This window comes from Sparus aurata, chromosome 12 (genome assembly GCF_900880675.1).
Source record: "Sparus aurata chromosome 12, fSpaAur1.1, whole genome shotgun sequence".
Taxonomy (NCBI): domain Eukaryota; kingdom Metazoa; phylum Chordata; class Actinopteri; order Spariformes; family Sparidae; genus Sparus; species Sparus aurata.
Window position 1 is genome coordinate 25135318 of NC_044198.1, and position 17395 is coordinate 25152712.

The 17395-nt window shown below is 42.2% G+C and overlaps 1 protein-coding gene across 8 annotated transcripts in view; it reads left to right on the forward strand.

Annotated features, from left to right (window-relative positions):
* Positions 1-17395, forward strand: part of mef2ca (myocyte enhancer factor 2ca) — a 28396-nt gene that overhangs the window by 4571 nt on the left and 6430 nt on the right. For all 8 annotated transcript variants that reach the window (XM_030435331.1, XM_030435335.1, XM_030435334.1 and 5 more), the window contains 3 exons: positions 7647-7834; positions 10150-10353; positions 17201-17344. In XM_030435331.1, the coding sequence (XP_030291191.1) occupies positions 7781-7834; positions 10150-10353; positions 17201-17344 (402 nt within the window). In that variant the 5' untranslated portion in view covers positions 7647-7780. The remainder of the gene's footprint in view (positions 1-7646; positions 7835-10149; positions 10354-17200; positions 17345-17395) is intronic.

Consider the following 17395-nt stretch of genomic DNA (forward strand, 5'->3'; position numbering starts at 1 on the left):
AACGATAAACGATAATAATTTCACATTTTCGTATAAAAAACTAGTTAATAACCTGTAGTTTAAGCACCTCGGAGGGTAAAAAAAGGCGTAGATGAAGCGAGCAAAGATGGATGATTTATTATTCACAGCTCTTATAAGATTTATCGTGTTAAACTCGACTCCCTCCGAATGTTTCTGACAATGTTCAAACCGAGAGAAATCCTCAAGTTACTCAAATTAAGTCATTTCTTTCAGTTCCTGTCACTACTTTGAGGACAGAGGAGTCAGAAGAGTAAACCTAACCTGAATACAACTTTTAAATATTCACATTCTGTTACGTAAAACAGATTTTTTATTTATTTTTTTTTAAATCAGCAATGGTGGTTGTTTAGTGATGTGTTACTCCCCCTAAAAGTCTGAATTTTACAGTCATTCTAAATTTAATTAACTCTTTGCTTCCCCTCGCCGCTCTGTAACGCTAAGTAAATGAAGTAAAGTCCATTTCTCTTTCCAACATTACAGAACATAAACACTTGTCAATGTACGTCACCTCTGTTGATCGCAGCTGCAGTCGGGTTGATAAACAGGAGTGAAGATAAATCGATAAATCTCTGAGCTCTCTGATGTGTTTATTCCTCCAGCAGGACTCGTTCTAAGTTTAAAAACGTTTAAACGTCGGCGTCAGTGTATTGTGTTGCTAACCAGCTCGCCTCGGCCCACCCTGTTTCCTAACACTGCTGTAAATCACCTCTGTTACTGTATTCCCTGACGTCAAACTGACCTCCATCGGTCTCCGAGGTTGTGTTCGTTTTTCCAGAATGTCACTTTGGAGGTGACTGACATTACATGACAGTGAGTTCGCCAAAACAAACAAACAATAACTAGCAGTTCCATCAGTAATTATTAACTGGGCTAGACGTAAAAAATGATCTAGGTTAAAACAGTCCGCCGGGGATGTAGACCGACTGTAGTTTTATATATTAAATAGACGCAGATGAGTGAAAAAAGCTCCTGAATCTGACGTCCTCTCGAGTTCACCAGACATTTGCGTGAATGTGGTGTCCTATAAAGACGTTGCAGATGTCAGTGTGATATTATTCACGTATGCTGAGCATGTGGTGTGTTGTCTGTGCCACAGAGTGACTCACCGACCTGCTTATAGAGGGGTATCCCAAACCAAACCACATATGTTAGATCAAGTTACCTGCCTCGACATCTGAGACCTTAAAAGGGGCTCTGACCGGAGATTTAGCCTGCATTTGTTTTGTGTTTTTAAATGTGATGAGACACTGTGTTGGCACATTGTTCCGCCTCATATCATTCATGAAATGAAACAAAACATGACCAGTTTACTTTTTGCACTTTTACAACTGAGTGCAGCTCTCTGACTTCACCCAGGTGTGAGCTGATATCCGCCAATATTCAAGTACTCGTACTCGCTTGATAAACAATGATTGCCATGCTGTTGTAGAGCCATAAAGAATTGATCTTTGCACCTTTAGTGTGTATCAGATTATTTGTATTGATATGGTGCATAATAAACTGGTTTATTTTCCACTGTTATCTTCATGAGGCAGGTCAGTTAAAGTCTAAAATTAATTGTATGTCTCTAGTTCATCTAAATATAGAAAGGACTGTGGTACACAATCCAACTTCCGTCAAAGAATTTCTCTCAATTGACTATTTGCCAGAGATGCCCTGAGCCAATAGATATTAAGATATATATATATATATATATATATATATATATATATATATATATATATATATATATATATATTAATAAATATATATATATATATATATATATATATATATATATATATATATATATATATATATATATATATATATATATATTGTATTATTTTAAATGATCAGTCTCGGCTAAACTAAAAGCAAATCTATCATTTTCTCTCTCTGGCTGTTTTCAAACAAGAACCCTCTAAAATGATCAGAAATAAGCATTTTTCATGGCTACATAATGTTAAATCATGTCATGAGAACAGATGTAGGCTAACAACAAGCTAACGACTGTCTATATATTATAAAAATGATAAGAAAAATTTAACATATTCCTTTTTAGATGCTCAGCTTACATACATAGTATTTACAAGAGATGAAGGATTTAAGGCTAGTTGTTTTTCTCTGTGTCCAGTCTTTGTGTTAAGCGAACTGTTAACCAACTGTTGTTGGCTAGCTACATAAGCTAACGTTAGCTACATATTTTGGATGGAAACGTCGCCTCTGGCTGACTATGTACTGTTTCCAGCTGTCTTTAAAACAAAAAGCCTGTAAAATGATCTTCAATATGTACGTGCTACATACGTCATGTCATGCTAACAGAATGAGGCTAACAACAAGCTAGCACATCTCAGCTAAGCGTCCAGATGTAGAAGACATGAAATAACTAAATGGTATTGTATTGTAGTACATGAACCCGTTTGGGTTCTTAGCTTACATGCATGTTAGTATTTTTAAAAGAGAAAATGGATGTTGGGCTAGCTGTTTTGCTCTGTTTCCAGTCTTTGTGCTAAGCTAAGCTAACCAGTTACTGGTCGTAGCTTCATAACTAACGCACAGACATGTGACTGGCTTAAATTTTCTAATTTCCTCTGCAATCACGTCAATAATCGTATTCTCACAAATATGGAACTTTTATATTCTGACCTTTCATAGCGTCATATTTTTCATTCGCTACATTCGGAAGAAGAACGCCGGTGTGGCCTTCAGTTCCAGGGGGAGTCGGTTCTAAAAATGACTAAACATTGAGCTCCTGTAAGACTGATGGGACCATTCACAACTGTCAGTCCACCTCCTGCCTGTCAGGACAGCCTGACAACCCCCTGACCCGTCACCCATCACCCTCCCGAGACCACCCACCCTCCGACATGCAGGGTGTCCTGCCAAGGCACACAAGGGCACTGCCACATGTCACCCATTAGATGTTGCTCTTTGCTGTGTAAGTTGAACAGCACATATGCAAACAGGCATTCGCATAGTCAAACTCTCCCCCCCTTCTGAGGTTTCAGCGTGTTGGAAAATAATTGGCGAGAGAGCAGCTGAGGACTGCGTGAGATGGCTGGTTTCCATCTCTTCCTCTGCTCAACAGTCGCTCGCTCTGTCTGCGAACCAGAAAACCGGTCGTATTGTTGTTTGGGGTAAAAAGTTCAATCTTTTATTTTTGGAGTCCTTCTGCTTTACACTGAGGCTATAAATAGCCGGGAGGTTTGTGCGCGTGGGTGGTGCGGGGGGGTGAGCTGGGTGGAGATTTGCTGTCATCCTGGAAAAGATCAAACTCCGCATTAAATCACACCTACAGATAACAGCGCGCACACATACACCCACGCACCGATTCTTACCGTTTCATGAAATGTTCCCTCAACATCTCACGTCTCTGTTTGGCCTAAAATTCCCTTTTTACGACAACATGCTGAGTGTGCTCGTCTGTGAGCGCTCTAAATTTAAACCGTGTTGATCCTTGTTCTGTTTTCCTGAAGCGAGGTAGGCTCACAGGCAGCGTGACTCAGACACTAGATATTCATGTAATACTCTCCGGCTGGCGTGTTGCTGCTCGCCGCAGACGATTTTTGATAGTATCACAGCGCTGCGCTGTATCAAAGTGTTTGTTTTGGTTAAACACATCAATTATGAGTTCACGACAGGAGCTGTCACTTGGTATCCGTTCCTACTGTTGGAAAACAAGGCGCAGGGAAAAACAGAAGGGCTGGAAATTAAACAGGGCAATTTATTAGGAGCTGTGACTAATCATTATCATCTTTATTGATCTGTTTAGTAGAACTGCAGAGATTAAATCGATGAGTTCTCACCTATTGACTTAATCAGCAAGTATTTTGATGACCAACCAATCAAAATTTAAACTTAAATGTGAATATTTTGTGGTTTATTTCGTCTTTTCTGACAGTAAACTTTATATCTCAGGCCAAAAAAAGACATTCAAGAAAGTAAACTTCAGCTTTCAGGAAACTTTCCGACATTTTTAACGATTTTCTAATATTTTAAAGAGCACAAAACAAATCAGTTCATCAAGAAAACAGTCTCCAGAATCCAAGTGACATCTAAAGATTATTTGTTTTGTCCGACTGACAGTCAAAGAACAGTACTTATTCCATTTACAGCCATATAAAACAGAGGAAAGCTGCAAATTCTTAAAGTTGAGGAGCTGGAAATTTATTTTACAATTACTTTAAAGCTCCTGTTGGTAAGAAAGTGTCATTACCAAGCAGTCAAACACTGACACTTAGGCATTTGGAGGTTTATCTTCCCAACAGGAGCTGAAAACAATAATGATTAATCAGAGTTTAAAGTTCACAGTAAACAACACGTCTGAACTCGTTAGTTTGATACTAAACCTGTGTCGGTTTGCTCTGCAGAGACATAAGGTTCATCTAATCTACTCTGGCGTGACATCCAAACTAACCAAAATAAAATCACGGAAATTGACATTTTCACTTCTTGTGGCTGATCATTCAAAAGCACTATTCTTAACGCAGTGTTTATTAGCGTGTTGTCTCTCGTGCCCAGTAATCTTTGTACAAGCTAACAGCTAAAAATAACTTTGATACATCGAACTTCTACGATAACTACAACGGTGGTAAAACCATCGGCTACAAGAGGACGTTACAATATAATGAACACCAGCAAACAGTTATAAATTAGTAGCAGGATGTTAATTATAAAGTTATGTAACCTCATACGTATATTTGCCTATTTTACAGAGCAGCTACTGAGGGGAAGGTGTGAGATTTTAAGTTGTAACGTACGCCTACGTTGGACCTATTTCAGTTGGTGCAACCTTTAACGGTCCATTGACCTCTTTTGAATCACCGCGCCTGATTGGAGAAGATGCGTCGGTCTTGACTAACAGGCTGTTGTGGACACTTTGGTCAAATGTCAACGTGGGACTCGTACGGCGCTCGTGATGTTTTTTCTTCTTCTACACGCTTCCTTGTTGTACTCGTGGTCAGAATGACAGCAGCATCTGGTTACCAGGAGACCAAAGTATTTATTAAACCTCATGTCGTAAGTGATTCTCCTGCTGGTTATGTAGAGGTATTACAGTTTGTGACACATTGGTAAACGTGTTCTTAACCCATTTAATAATAGTTGTTATCTGGCTTCTATCAGATTTAATCAAAATCTCTTGATTGATGTCAGAACAGCGATGAGGGAGATGAAGCGACGCAGCCACATTCTTAACAACCGTGTTGACTTAAAAGCATCGCCGGCGTCATTCTCTGCATTCTTGTTCCGTGTGCGGCACGCCGCGTCATCTCGTTACGTCTTTAGCAAATCCCAATTTCATTCTCCGTTTCATCCTGCGAGCCCGAGGGCTGCCACCTCCTGAAACGCGAGCACGCCTTTTTTTTCTTTTCTCCTTCGCCCTGCTGTGATGACGTCGAAGAGCTGCCAAGAAAACCTGTCGTGTGTGTTTGTGTTGGTGTTGGTGTGCGTGTGTCTCAGCGTGTGTTAACATCCAGTTAACTCGGCGACCCGGAGCTCTTAAGCTCCACTTCAGGAGCAAGACGCGGGTCACATGGCACACACACACACACACACACACACACACCCACACACTGCATGCACTGATAGTCCTGCACATGTCCACTTTTATTAGCAGAACTAAAGTCTGCGTGCGCTCTTCTGCTCCTCTTGTGTTGTGGGCCGATGGCCTCCAGAGATTAACAGGAGGTTTGTCGACTGCTAATAGAAAACACAACATTCCTCCTTAGTGTGTCTTTTTCTTAAAACTTCTCCTCCTCCTCCTCGTTGTGATGAAGGGCAGAGTGTCTGAATGTTGACGGGTCCCAGAGCAGAGAGGTCGGACCAGGTTAAGTGCAGCGCTGAGGTTAAAGTGTCAGCTCAGGGGGGCTTATTGTCCTGAAAGAAAGTGGTTTACTGGTGTTCCCACGTGCTCAAACATTCATCATTAGTCACACACACATGATATGTGAGCAGCCAGCGCTAAAACTGACATCTGGAGCAAATGTGGAAGTGCCTCAGAGGAAAATCACCGTAGTTCTGGACATCGTTTCTATCTGAAAAGGTTGTAAACAAGACAGATTATCCAGATTATCCGTATCACTTGTCTGTAAACTGGACAGTTAGGGGAATTATTTCACTTCATCTCGTCTCCTGAAGGATCGCGCTGCTCTGAAGACACAGGTAAACATCTCCAGGGGCTTATGGGTAACTATAGGTCAGGACAGACGAGCCGACACACACTTCCCAAATCTCTGCAAAGCCCAGCCATGATGTCTCAGGCAAGATTATTGTGTGATTCAACATCCTGTTGGGAAGTTTTTACTCCGTTTTCATTCATATTCTGATAAAAGTACATTTCAGCATCGAAGGATACAGTCGTATAGAGTATAAAGTCAGAATTTTGAGAATGAAATTGAACAGTGGCTTTTATCCTCTTTGGTAAATCCTCAAGCAGAGCTGACAAAAAAAGCTAATTCCTCATGAAGGTAGATGAATATCCCACTAGGAGCTGCACAAATCACCTCTAAATCAGCAATCGATGAAATCGAGCATCCAAAGGAAAACAAAAAAACACTTAAGAGACGCAGCCAGCGTACGATTAACCTGCAGCTGCACTTCCAGACACGTCCTGTGTTCAAGACGACGATCAACCGTCTCATTAAAAAGACATTTAATGGATGTTTCCAAATGTAACATTTCTGCATTTAAATGTCTAAAAATAACGAGACATTTGTTTATAGTTTGTTGAGTTTTATACTAACATTATCCCAAATGTTTCCAACACTGTTCAAACTAGAGGAATCCTTGTTTTATTCAGATGATACGTCAGAGAGAGAGAGAAGGAAGTCGGCAAACGAAACGTGAATAAAACCTTAAAACATGACTTAACCTGAGACGCATTCATCTGCAATGGTGGTTGTTTAACAATGGAGACAACAACTCCCATGATCCTTCGCTACACCACAACATCACCAAGATAAAACTTTATCCTGTATCGAACCTCTCTGCTCGTACAACGTGTCATGCATCTGTCTTTACAGTCACATTGTTTAGTTTCTTTTTTTATGAATCTCAGCTTTCACACCTTCAACGAGGTGTTTCCCGCTCGCTCGTCTGACCTCAGCTCCACCCGGAGAGGAAGTTCTGCGGCGAGCGGTTAAAACAAAATCCTGTCTTCAAATGTGGTTTCTGAAAAAAACCTCCAGATGTCTTTTTTTTTTTGTACATACAGTGTATGATGGAGCCAAACATCATCGCTCTTTGTTATTTGCATTCTGACATGCCCGGCTGTTTCGCTTCCTCCTGAGGGAGCAGTAACCCCCCGAGGAAGCTGGTTACTGGGTGTGTCAGGGGGATCCGAGCCGCGGTGAATGGACGAGCATGCAAACAGATAATATGCAGCCTGTCTGTGCGTGCATGGCGGTTACACTCTGCTTTATACCGCGACATGACACCCGCACGCGATCCACTTTTTTGGGTAATTGAACGCGGTTGTTCATACATGTTTCTGTTTGTGTAGATGTTGACGAGCGCGACACAGAATAACCAGTTTATCCTCCTCCTGCCGTCCGTGTGCGGGCATGTGTGTGCTGGAGTTTGAATGATGCATTTTTCTAATGGTTTGAACACTAATGATCACGTCCCCCCCGTCTGTTTTGCAGGAGCCAGACAGTTTGGGATTGAAAAACCGTGGAGGAAAAAACAACTGCAAGGAGCTCGAAAGTCAGTCGAAAGGAGCCAAAGGACGAAGACGTTTGAGACGAAGAGGAGAAGCTAAAAAAAAAAAATCACCAAGATGGGGAGAAAAAAGATTCAGATAGCGCGAATCATGGACGAACGGAACAGACATGTGAGTGTACAGAAGACTTTATCTTCATATCGATGCTGTTTGATTAACAAAAAAGCAGCACAGTATCTTGTTGACCTGATTAAAGCAGCTGGAATACATTTATCACACTCGAATGGCACCCAGTAGAGCGCATTCCTCCGCCAAAGGCCCATCCAAGCCTTATCAGTATCAAATCTGATAGTATCACTCTATATTTTAAGCCTTTCACTCTGAATCCAGGGATATGTATTTCATCCTACGCCTGAAAAGTGCTTTTAAAAACACTTTGGTTCAGTTGTTCGCCAACACAACACAACACAACACAACACAACACCAGCCACAGATAGACACACTGTAGTTCCTTAAACTGGTGACATCACCACCATCACCGTCATGTGACCCTCACAAGCTGTGACTGTGTGATTGTGTGTGAGTCAACCGAAGCCTCCATGCAAAAGATATGACAACTGAGAAATGAGAGCTTGTTGTCAATGGGCCTCAACACACACACACACACACACACACACACACAGAAGTCTTGTCTGGGGGAGCGGTTCCTCTCTTCCTGTTATGACAGGAAATGCAGGCACATATGCTTCCTGACCTCCGTAGCAGGGCAGGACTGACCTCGTCACACAGTCCGCCCCTGGACTGTGTGACGGTCCACCAGTGTGTGTTTGTTGTTGTGTGTGGCTTCATCTTGAAAGGAGCGAACCAGTTTGTTTACAGGTTGTAGCTCCTTTGTTACAGTCATGTGTGCGTAAAGGAAAAACTGCACTTCACTACAACTCGAGTTTTTATTTTGATAGCTCCGGTTATAATGACATTAAACGCAATAAGTTAAGTGCTGAAATCCGGGACGTAGAAGTCTAAAAAAAATCACCAGTTTTCATCATAGTACGATATTAGATTGATTCTCTAGATGACGATACGGTTTAGATTTGGAGCCAGACTCAACCGGGACACATACATCTTGGCTTAAAGCTCCCATTCGTAAGAAAAGTTGTTGCTTTTTAGTCTCATTCCCAACACATTAAAGAATAACGCTCTTGGGTTTTCCCAATTCCTAAAAACTGACGCACTCGAGTCGTAAGACAGGTCGTCCGCCAACCGAAAGCGCCAAATTCCTTTTTCTTACAACTAGCACCTTTAACAACAAGAACACTTAAAGGTACAAAAATTCAGCTTAAAAATAACATCTGAGGGATAAATACAACTATATGTTTAAGCTAGTTATTATTATTATTATTAGCTTCAGCCAATGGCTTTTTACATTGTATAAATTAGCCTCAACGCTAGCTGACTTTTCCTCTTCCTATAGTTTAACAAATTAGAAGTTATTCTTTTTCTGTCTCACTGCTGGTTTAAGTCACCGACTGTATCATCCGAGTTGAATTTCAGCCAGAATGCATCGTTTTTCAGCCGAACATTGTTAGAACAGAGCAGCTAATAATATTACTTTAGCGAGAGCGAGAAGTTCACAGCAGCTGAGAAAGTTTCCTCTAAAGTAAATGCGACCCACTTGGCGCTCGCACTCTTTGAATGTTTTGTAATGAAGTTTGCTTGGACTGAAAAGCACATCTTAAAAATGATGATACGGATCAATGTTTTCACTTTGGTCGATCATTAAATTCCATGTAACGATCTGGATGGATGGAGTGTTTTACCGCTACAGGGAACGCCGCCATGTTGATTATAAATCGGTCCAACGGGGTGAAATGAGCATTTAGGCGATCAGATATGTTGGAAACTAATCAAAGTTATTTAGAAGAGAAAATACAAGCAAGTCTGTTTAAAACATCCATCACAGATCGACTATGACCTCTTTTATTTACCGTAGTGTGCCTGACCTTTAAATAACAATTGTAAATCTAGTTTCTTCAACTGTTGAACTTGTTTTTAGTTCCGAGATCTCTGCAGTAAAACCCGACGAGTTCAAAGTGATCAGAAAACAAAAAAAACAGCGTTGTACCTCACAGAAGCTCATGTCCATTTTCTACTTTTCCTCCAGTTTCTGGCAGCCATTGATTTCCAATCCTTTCACCCAAAATCGATAAGCAGACTTGCACGAGCTGTGTAATCGATCACAGCGAGCATCAAGTCTGCACCCAGTTACATTATTCATGTGGTAATGCTGTTTAAGTGCAGATTGATTTTATCAGTCTGCGCTGCATTACCTCACAGTACTGAAGGAATGGAGACGAACGAAAGTTTGACTGTACACCCAACTTGTCCACAGCCAAACGAGTAGATCACTGATGCTGCACACTTTGGTGCTTAAACCTCAAACTCCAACCAATAAAGAGATTTTCTTCATCCGTTCCTCTTTCCTCCAGGTGACGTTCACTAAGCGCAAGTTCGGCCTGATGAAGAAGGCGTACGAGCTGAGCGTGCTGTGCGACTGCGAGATCGCCCTCATCATCTTCAACAGCACCAACAAGCTGTTCCAGTACGCCAGCACCGACATGGACAAAGTTCTGCTCAAATACACCGAATACAACGAGCCCCACGAGAGCAGGACCAACTCCGACATCGTGGATGTAAGTACAAAAACAAACAAACACACAAATATATAAATATATACACACTAGAACTGAAACCATCAGTCGATTCATCGATGAGTCAAATTTGAAGATATGTTTCTTGGTAGAAAATGTCAGTCATAACCACAGATTCACTTGTAGACGGTGTGTGTGTGTGTGTGTGTGTGTGTGTGTGTGTGTGTGTGTGTGTGTGTGTGTGTGACAGCATTGTATAGCACTGCGCCAACACAGAGCACGCCAGCATGTACTAGACTGAACCTTGTTCTGCCCTGACTTATGTAATCGTTTTAGGAGAACACAATAGCAAGTGTATGCCTCTCTGGAGACGGAGACACACACACACACACACACACACACACACACACACTCACACACACACTGTGGACATTTGCTAAGCACACTGTGTCACCAAGGTCAAGCTTAAGCTGTCAGAAGTCAAAGAGCAGGCAGGAGGCCGGTGCAGTCAAAGCAAGCAGGAGTTTTGTTTTTGTTGTAAATCCCGAATACGTTCGTGTCTCATCAACTCTTCGATATGTAAACATGACCTTGATCATTTCTGCTCTCCAGTTCCAGAGACAGAATATTAGAAAACAAAAGTTCTTGCTCTGTACAAAGGTCGTACTCGCACGCAGGATCTGATATCTGAGCTAATGTTGCTCCAACTGACCTTTGAAGCTTGGAAATAAAGACGTACACGGGAGAAGTTATCCTCTTGAACCCGTGTTTAATTTGTCAAAAGGTCCATTTTAACCCAAACCATGTTTTACTGAACCTAACTGAGTATTTTAGTTGCCTAAACAAACCAGAAAACATATGCAAAAAAGGCAAAAATGATTAGCGATGGACATTTCAAACAAAAACGCTATTTGATAGTCGGCAGCAACTCTTTAACAACCATTCAGTTATTTGAAGACAGCTTATAGTGGCACAGATTATATGACGCTGTGTGGAAAAACACCGTTGTGCACCTGTGCTGGTGCACCTGTGCTGGTGCACCTGCGTGCACCTGTGCTGGTGCACATGTACATTCATACTGTGAAGCGTGGTTGTACCTGAGCCTTTCCCTCCACGCGGCTCACCACATGGCCTCTTGGCCGGCCCCCGACACAACCAGGCTTACTTGCTCTTTAATCCTCTGTAATCTATCACAATCCAGTTTAGCTCGTTACTCTAATCTGTCCAGGCAGCTTCTTCATCACTGCAGCGTATCCACACACCGTTAACCAGACGGGTTATTTACTGCCGCCGCTGCTCGCTGCATCCACTTTTTTTTTTTTTACCTCCGCGTGACATTTCCTCTCTCGCTACTCTCCTGCTTCCTTTTCCTGTCTTTTGTCTTGTCCCTGTTTAGCTTTTGCACTTTTGTACTCACCTTAGTCCAAACTGATGAGTGAGAATGTGTTTTACTGCTTCTGGTTGATGGGAATATATCGTTTCAGTAGCATCTTTGTCTATAACTGCATCTTTATTCACTCTAATATGAACTTCTGCCCAATTTGAATACTTCCTAATTCCAGTCCATCCAGTCATGATAATTCAGTCATACTAGCTACTTGACCTCATGTCGATGGAAAGTCGGGGGGAAGTTTTGTAGTCAAAACAGTGTTGCAGCATTCTCTTAAACAACTGAAGCAGACGGGGAAAAAACATCCAATGGCTCCGTACAGCTTGGTCTTTGAATCGATGTTGTAGTCGAGAAGCCGCGAGCATCGCAAAATGGATTGGGACCAACGTTACTTACATCCTCCATGAAAGCTCAACAGCAACAGTCGAAGTTAACATCTACGAAAGTGTTTGTTTGTGTCACCGACAGGCTGACGTTGTTATTCTAATTGTCTGGCAGAAACTATTCCTACAGATAGAGACGTTTTTGTCAACCCCTCTGAGACCGACGCCGACGTGTACGACAGGAATTTGCATCATTATTTGCCCCCCAACTTTTTTTGTGCTCCAACAAGATCTTTAGCGTAACTTACGGAAGCCGAGTTATCCTGCCTGGGACTCTTGTGTCTTTCGGGGGTCTTTGTTCAGTAAATCCATAATGAAAGATCCCATATTCAGAATGATCTACGAGTATTTCATCGTCTTTTCGATGATAAAAATGCAGCTAGCCGGATGCTAACGGGACGGACTGACTTCCCATAGTGCTTTTGGAGAGGTCAGAAGTTTATTTGGGTCTCATCCACCAATGAGAGGCTGATATGACGATACGTACATGTTTGCATATTCCATTACGTCATCAGAGGGCTACTGTATCTGACAAACCTCTTGCTGGGTCCTAATGATCGATGATAAAGCAGAATATATTACATTCCATTACACACCCGTGCTTTTAATTCAGTCTTAATGGACTCCCTGAAGGATCACGACTTGTGTCGTTCATACATGTGGCTCCGGTGTGATTCCTGCGTAAGCCGCTTCGCTAACAACATTTGATATTTGGCCAACACACCACGTTTAATCCCGCTGCGCTCCGATTGGATAATGAGAGGGTAAATAAGTCTTTATGGTGCATGTGTAACGTCTTTACCCCGAGCGACAACACATGGAGCGACATGGTGCCGAGGCGGCCGTGCCAAGGTCACGCTGGCCGTGCCAGAGTGAATGGAACAAGCGCCGCGTGTTGGTGCTCCTCTGAGCTGATAGTGGTTTTATTTTGTCGGGATGCGGTTAGAATAGCTTAGCGTGTTGATCTGTGAGCTTTAGGAGGTGTGTTTGACCAGCTGCTTGTCCCTGCTTCCAGTCCAAGTACTCAATATTGATCTTTTCATCTCCTAAAAAGCCAGTAAGATATTTTCTAAATTATGGAACTTGCCCTCAAATATTAAGAGCGTATAGTAAAATGTAGGATTGGCAGCACTAGTCTTTAGTTGGCAATTACGATTCAATCTGTCATCAATCAAACTTCCCGAATTTCCCATAAACTTCCGTTTTTGTGATGATTACTCTCTTCGTATTTTAGCTAAAACGTCACAAGTTCTCTCATGTTTACTCGTCAGGCTTTTTCTCACTTCATCATTTTATCTAGAAAACTGTTTTTGTTGTGACTCTTCCTGACAACAACAACTCAGATATGATACATTTCCCGTCGCATCGGACTAAAGAGAAGCTGCAAAATCCAAATTAAGGGAAGCTGGAATGAGGAAACGTTTGATACCTTTGCTGTAAACTGACTCAATCAAATACCAGACTTGGTGTTTTTATTAACTGGTGAGTGAGTTGTACGTCGGCAGGAGTGTGAGGGCTGTATGATAGCGAGCCCGCAGAGCTGTGAAAAAACTCCAATGCACCAATGAACTATCTGCCAGACAGGAATTTGGTAGAAGAGAGGCTCCTTTGTTTTGGTCATCTTTTTTTTTTTTTTTTTTTCCCCCTCATGTGGCGGGTTGGCATGCTTCTCTGTGTGAGTGTGTGTGTGTGTGTGTGTGTTTTCTGTGTGGGTGTGTGTGCGTAAAGGCTACATGCTAGATAACTATCAGCTTATTGTGTTGTGCTCATTTAGCCTGGGAACCTTGCAGCTATTTATAAACCTGAAGAGTTCTGCATTCCTCGCTTTTACTCCGTTAACCTTATTTTGCTTTGGCCTGCTCTGGTGTGTCTGTGTGTGTGTGTGCATGTGTGTGTGTGTGTGTGTGTGACAGAGTGTGTAACCGTGCTGTTCCAGATTAGAAACAGATGAAGTTGTTCAATAAAGTCCTGCACACACACACACACACACACACTCTGACGCTCACATATGCTCGCGGAGTAAGTCCAGTTCCTTTGTGTTGGCTGCGATCCCTCCCAGCTAAATGGCTGGAAACCGGTAGTGGTCTAAAAATAGCCCAGTACACAGCTATGAATAGCCGTGACGGAGCTGTGAGTGAGTGAGTGTGTGTGTGTGTGTGTGACTGTGGTTTTGCCTGTAGATGAGTGTGTGTGCGTATGTGTGTGTACGTAGAATTGCACGAGCCACTGGAGGAAAATAAAGAGGAGGAAGAGAAGCAACTTAAGGCTGAGTAACCAAGTCTTAGTTCCCCACAACCACCAACACCACCTCCTCCCCCTCCACCTCCTCCTCCTCCTCTTCTTCTTCTTCTTTTTCTTCTGACCAGTCCAGTTTATCTCTCGACACAGTGGAGGAGGAGATGTATTTATAGGAGCTGAGCTGTTTTTCAAGCAACATTTTAAATGCATTTTAGTTTTAAGTTGTAAAGAAGTGAGAGAGTGTGTTTATAACTCTGCCTGGTGGAGGATAAAATAAATATACATCCGTCTGTTTGTGATACTGCGGCAGCTTCCATGAGGCTGTACTGAAGCACATGGCTGCTCTGAGCTAAATGCTAACATCAGCAATGCTAACATGCTGATGTTTACCTTGTTCACCATCATAGTGTCCTGTGTTAGCATGCTAACATGTGCTAATTGACAGTAAACACAACATTTGCAACTTTATACTTCCACTCCACTGCATCTCAGAGGTGGTTTTTACTCCACTACATTACTAGTTACTTTTTTAGATTTGTGTTTTTCTGTATTAGCTGGAACATTCATCATCACATAAACAGGCTGTGTTGAAGATACAAAGCACTTAAAAGTCAAATTTGAGTCAAAGTAAAGATATCTTGTTAAAAATATGATTTTGGTAGAAGTGGAAGTCACTCGTACAAATTTAATTTGAGTGAAAGTCTTAAAGTATTTTATAGTAAATGTACTTCAATATCAAAAGTACATTTTTTACTCATGGCATCATCTGATGCTGAGGAGGAGACCACCCACGAAAAACGAGCAGTGGAAGGAACCGAACCTGAAAAAAGAAAAAAGAAAATCGATGGACAAGAAAAAGCAGTGACGGTGGAGGAGTGGATGGATCCTGGGGGAGGAGGACGGAGGCTAGTTAGATATTATGGCCTCCTCCTCCTCCTCCTCCTCCTCCTCCTCAGCTGTCTCCCTCTCTGTCTCGAGCACCTCCAGGAAGCTGTTCAAACCACCTGCCACCACACACACACACGCACACACACCCTGACACACACATTCCAGGCCGAGCAAAGAAAGTAACTGAGTATTTACTCAAGTACTGGACACACACGCAGTTACATGGACTCGGTATAAATCTATATGTGTGTGTAAATATGTCTATAATTAATGTATACTTGTACTTTTAGATACTTCAGGTATATTTTTTGCCAGATAAATTACTTTTGATACTTAGGTTGATGTAATGTTTATTACTTTTAGACTTTTACTTGAGTATTTCTACGTTCTTGTACTTTATACATCCATTCTGTTATATTTTGGAGGCGTCTTACTCCGCTGTGTTCGTTTGATGACTTAATAGTTACTAGTTACCTTGCATCAGAGCCAAAACAGCAGATTTTGAAATTCATTTTATCTTTTTGATTTATTTTTTCCACAATCGGAGGAAAAAACACTGATTCCGATAATCTGAAAAACGCTGATTCTCAGTCGGTTTATGTACTTTTGATACAGAAGAAGAAGAAAAAAGAGATTTTTTATTCAAGTGCTGTTCGTTTAGTTTTCCCAAAGTGATATCTTAACACCATATCTTTATTTTTTACCCAAGTCTGACCGTGAGCTGCCAACATGTTCACCATGTCATCTGAAACGGGGATGACACGAATCTATTCACTGCGTTTCTTTAAAAGAACGATCTGAATTCTAGCTCCTGCTCTGTTCCTGGCTGCATCGAGGTTACCCCGACCAGCTTGATCTTGTTTTTGTTGTGTTTTGTTTTTTTATTGAGAAAGGAAGCCGTGGGTGTGTGGTGGTAACGCGGAGTACAGTGTGTGTTCGTTTGAAGAGGGGGAAGCAGGCCACTGGAGTCGGTTTTATGTTTTAATAGACGAGCCAGATTGACAGATTGCGAGGGAGGGATGGGAGTGACGAGAAACGCGGCGGAGCGCAGGAGCAAAAAATAGCCTTCTACGGCCATCCCGCCGGTAGACACGCTTAGCATTGGTGGTAGCTGCCTCACCCTTCTCCTCCTCCTCCCCTCCTCCTTCTCCTCTCACCGCAGACCCCAACCCCTCCTTCTCTGTAAAGCCAAACAGGTGGACATGACTGGGATGAGTGGGATTGCTGCACTGGGCCAACCGCTGAGCCCTGTGTGTGTGTGTGTGTGTGTGTGTGTGTTGCAACCATCCAGTGACAGACTGGACTAATGGGCTGTGAAGTGCTGAAGCAGGACGCTCAGAGCCAAACCACATACTGTACAACACACACACACACAGTGGTGCAAGAAGAGCTGTGATACCGCAGTGTACAAACACTCTGTCAGGAGTCGAGTTGAGATTTAAAAGTGCTTAATTTACAAGAAGTACGAGGTAAAAAAGGAATTAAAAGTAAAGGACGTCAACGTTATGACTGAAGAACAGTACGTCATCGTCAGTCATCATCTGAGATCTGCATGAGAGGAAAGATTTCGCAATACTGAGGCTTAAATGTTCATGTGACACATAAAGACGATAAACTCATTCTAAACACGTGTATTGGATCGTCTTGTATGTGTTGTGTTGAATATTCACTGCTGTCCGACGCTCACTGATGTGATTTCTGCTCAGACGGCGCCCTCTTGTGTTCGAAAGCGACATCGCCTCTTTGTTTTTAAGTGTGAAGTTTCATCTGTGCGAGTGGTGGAAGACGTATTCAGATCATTCCCAGGAGTCAGGGAAAGAACGTCACTACAAAAAATAATAACAGCAGAGATTATTAGGTGATGACTAAATGATGAATCGACTCATTGTTTCAGCTCCAAAGCCTCCTGATACATTTTGACCCACATAAATGAGCAGTATGTAAACAGTAGATAATTAATAACAAGCATGTATCTGATTATTTCCTTCAGACGCTGCGTAAGAAAGGCTTAAACGGCTGCGACAGCCCCGACATCGAGGCCGACGACTCTGCGGGCCAGAGCCCAGAGTCAGACGACAAATATCGCAAGATCAACGAAGACATCGACATGATGATCAACAGGCAGAGGCTCTGTGTAAGTACAGTCGAGTGGGTGTTTCCACCTGTGCGGTTTCACCTGGTATCT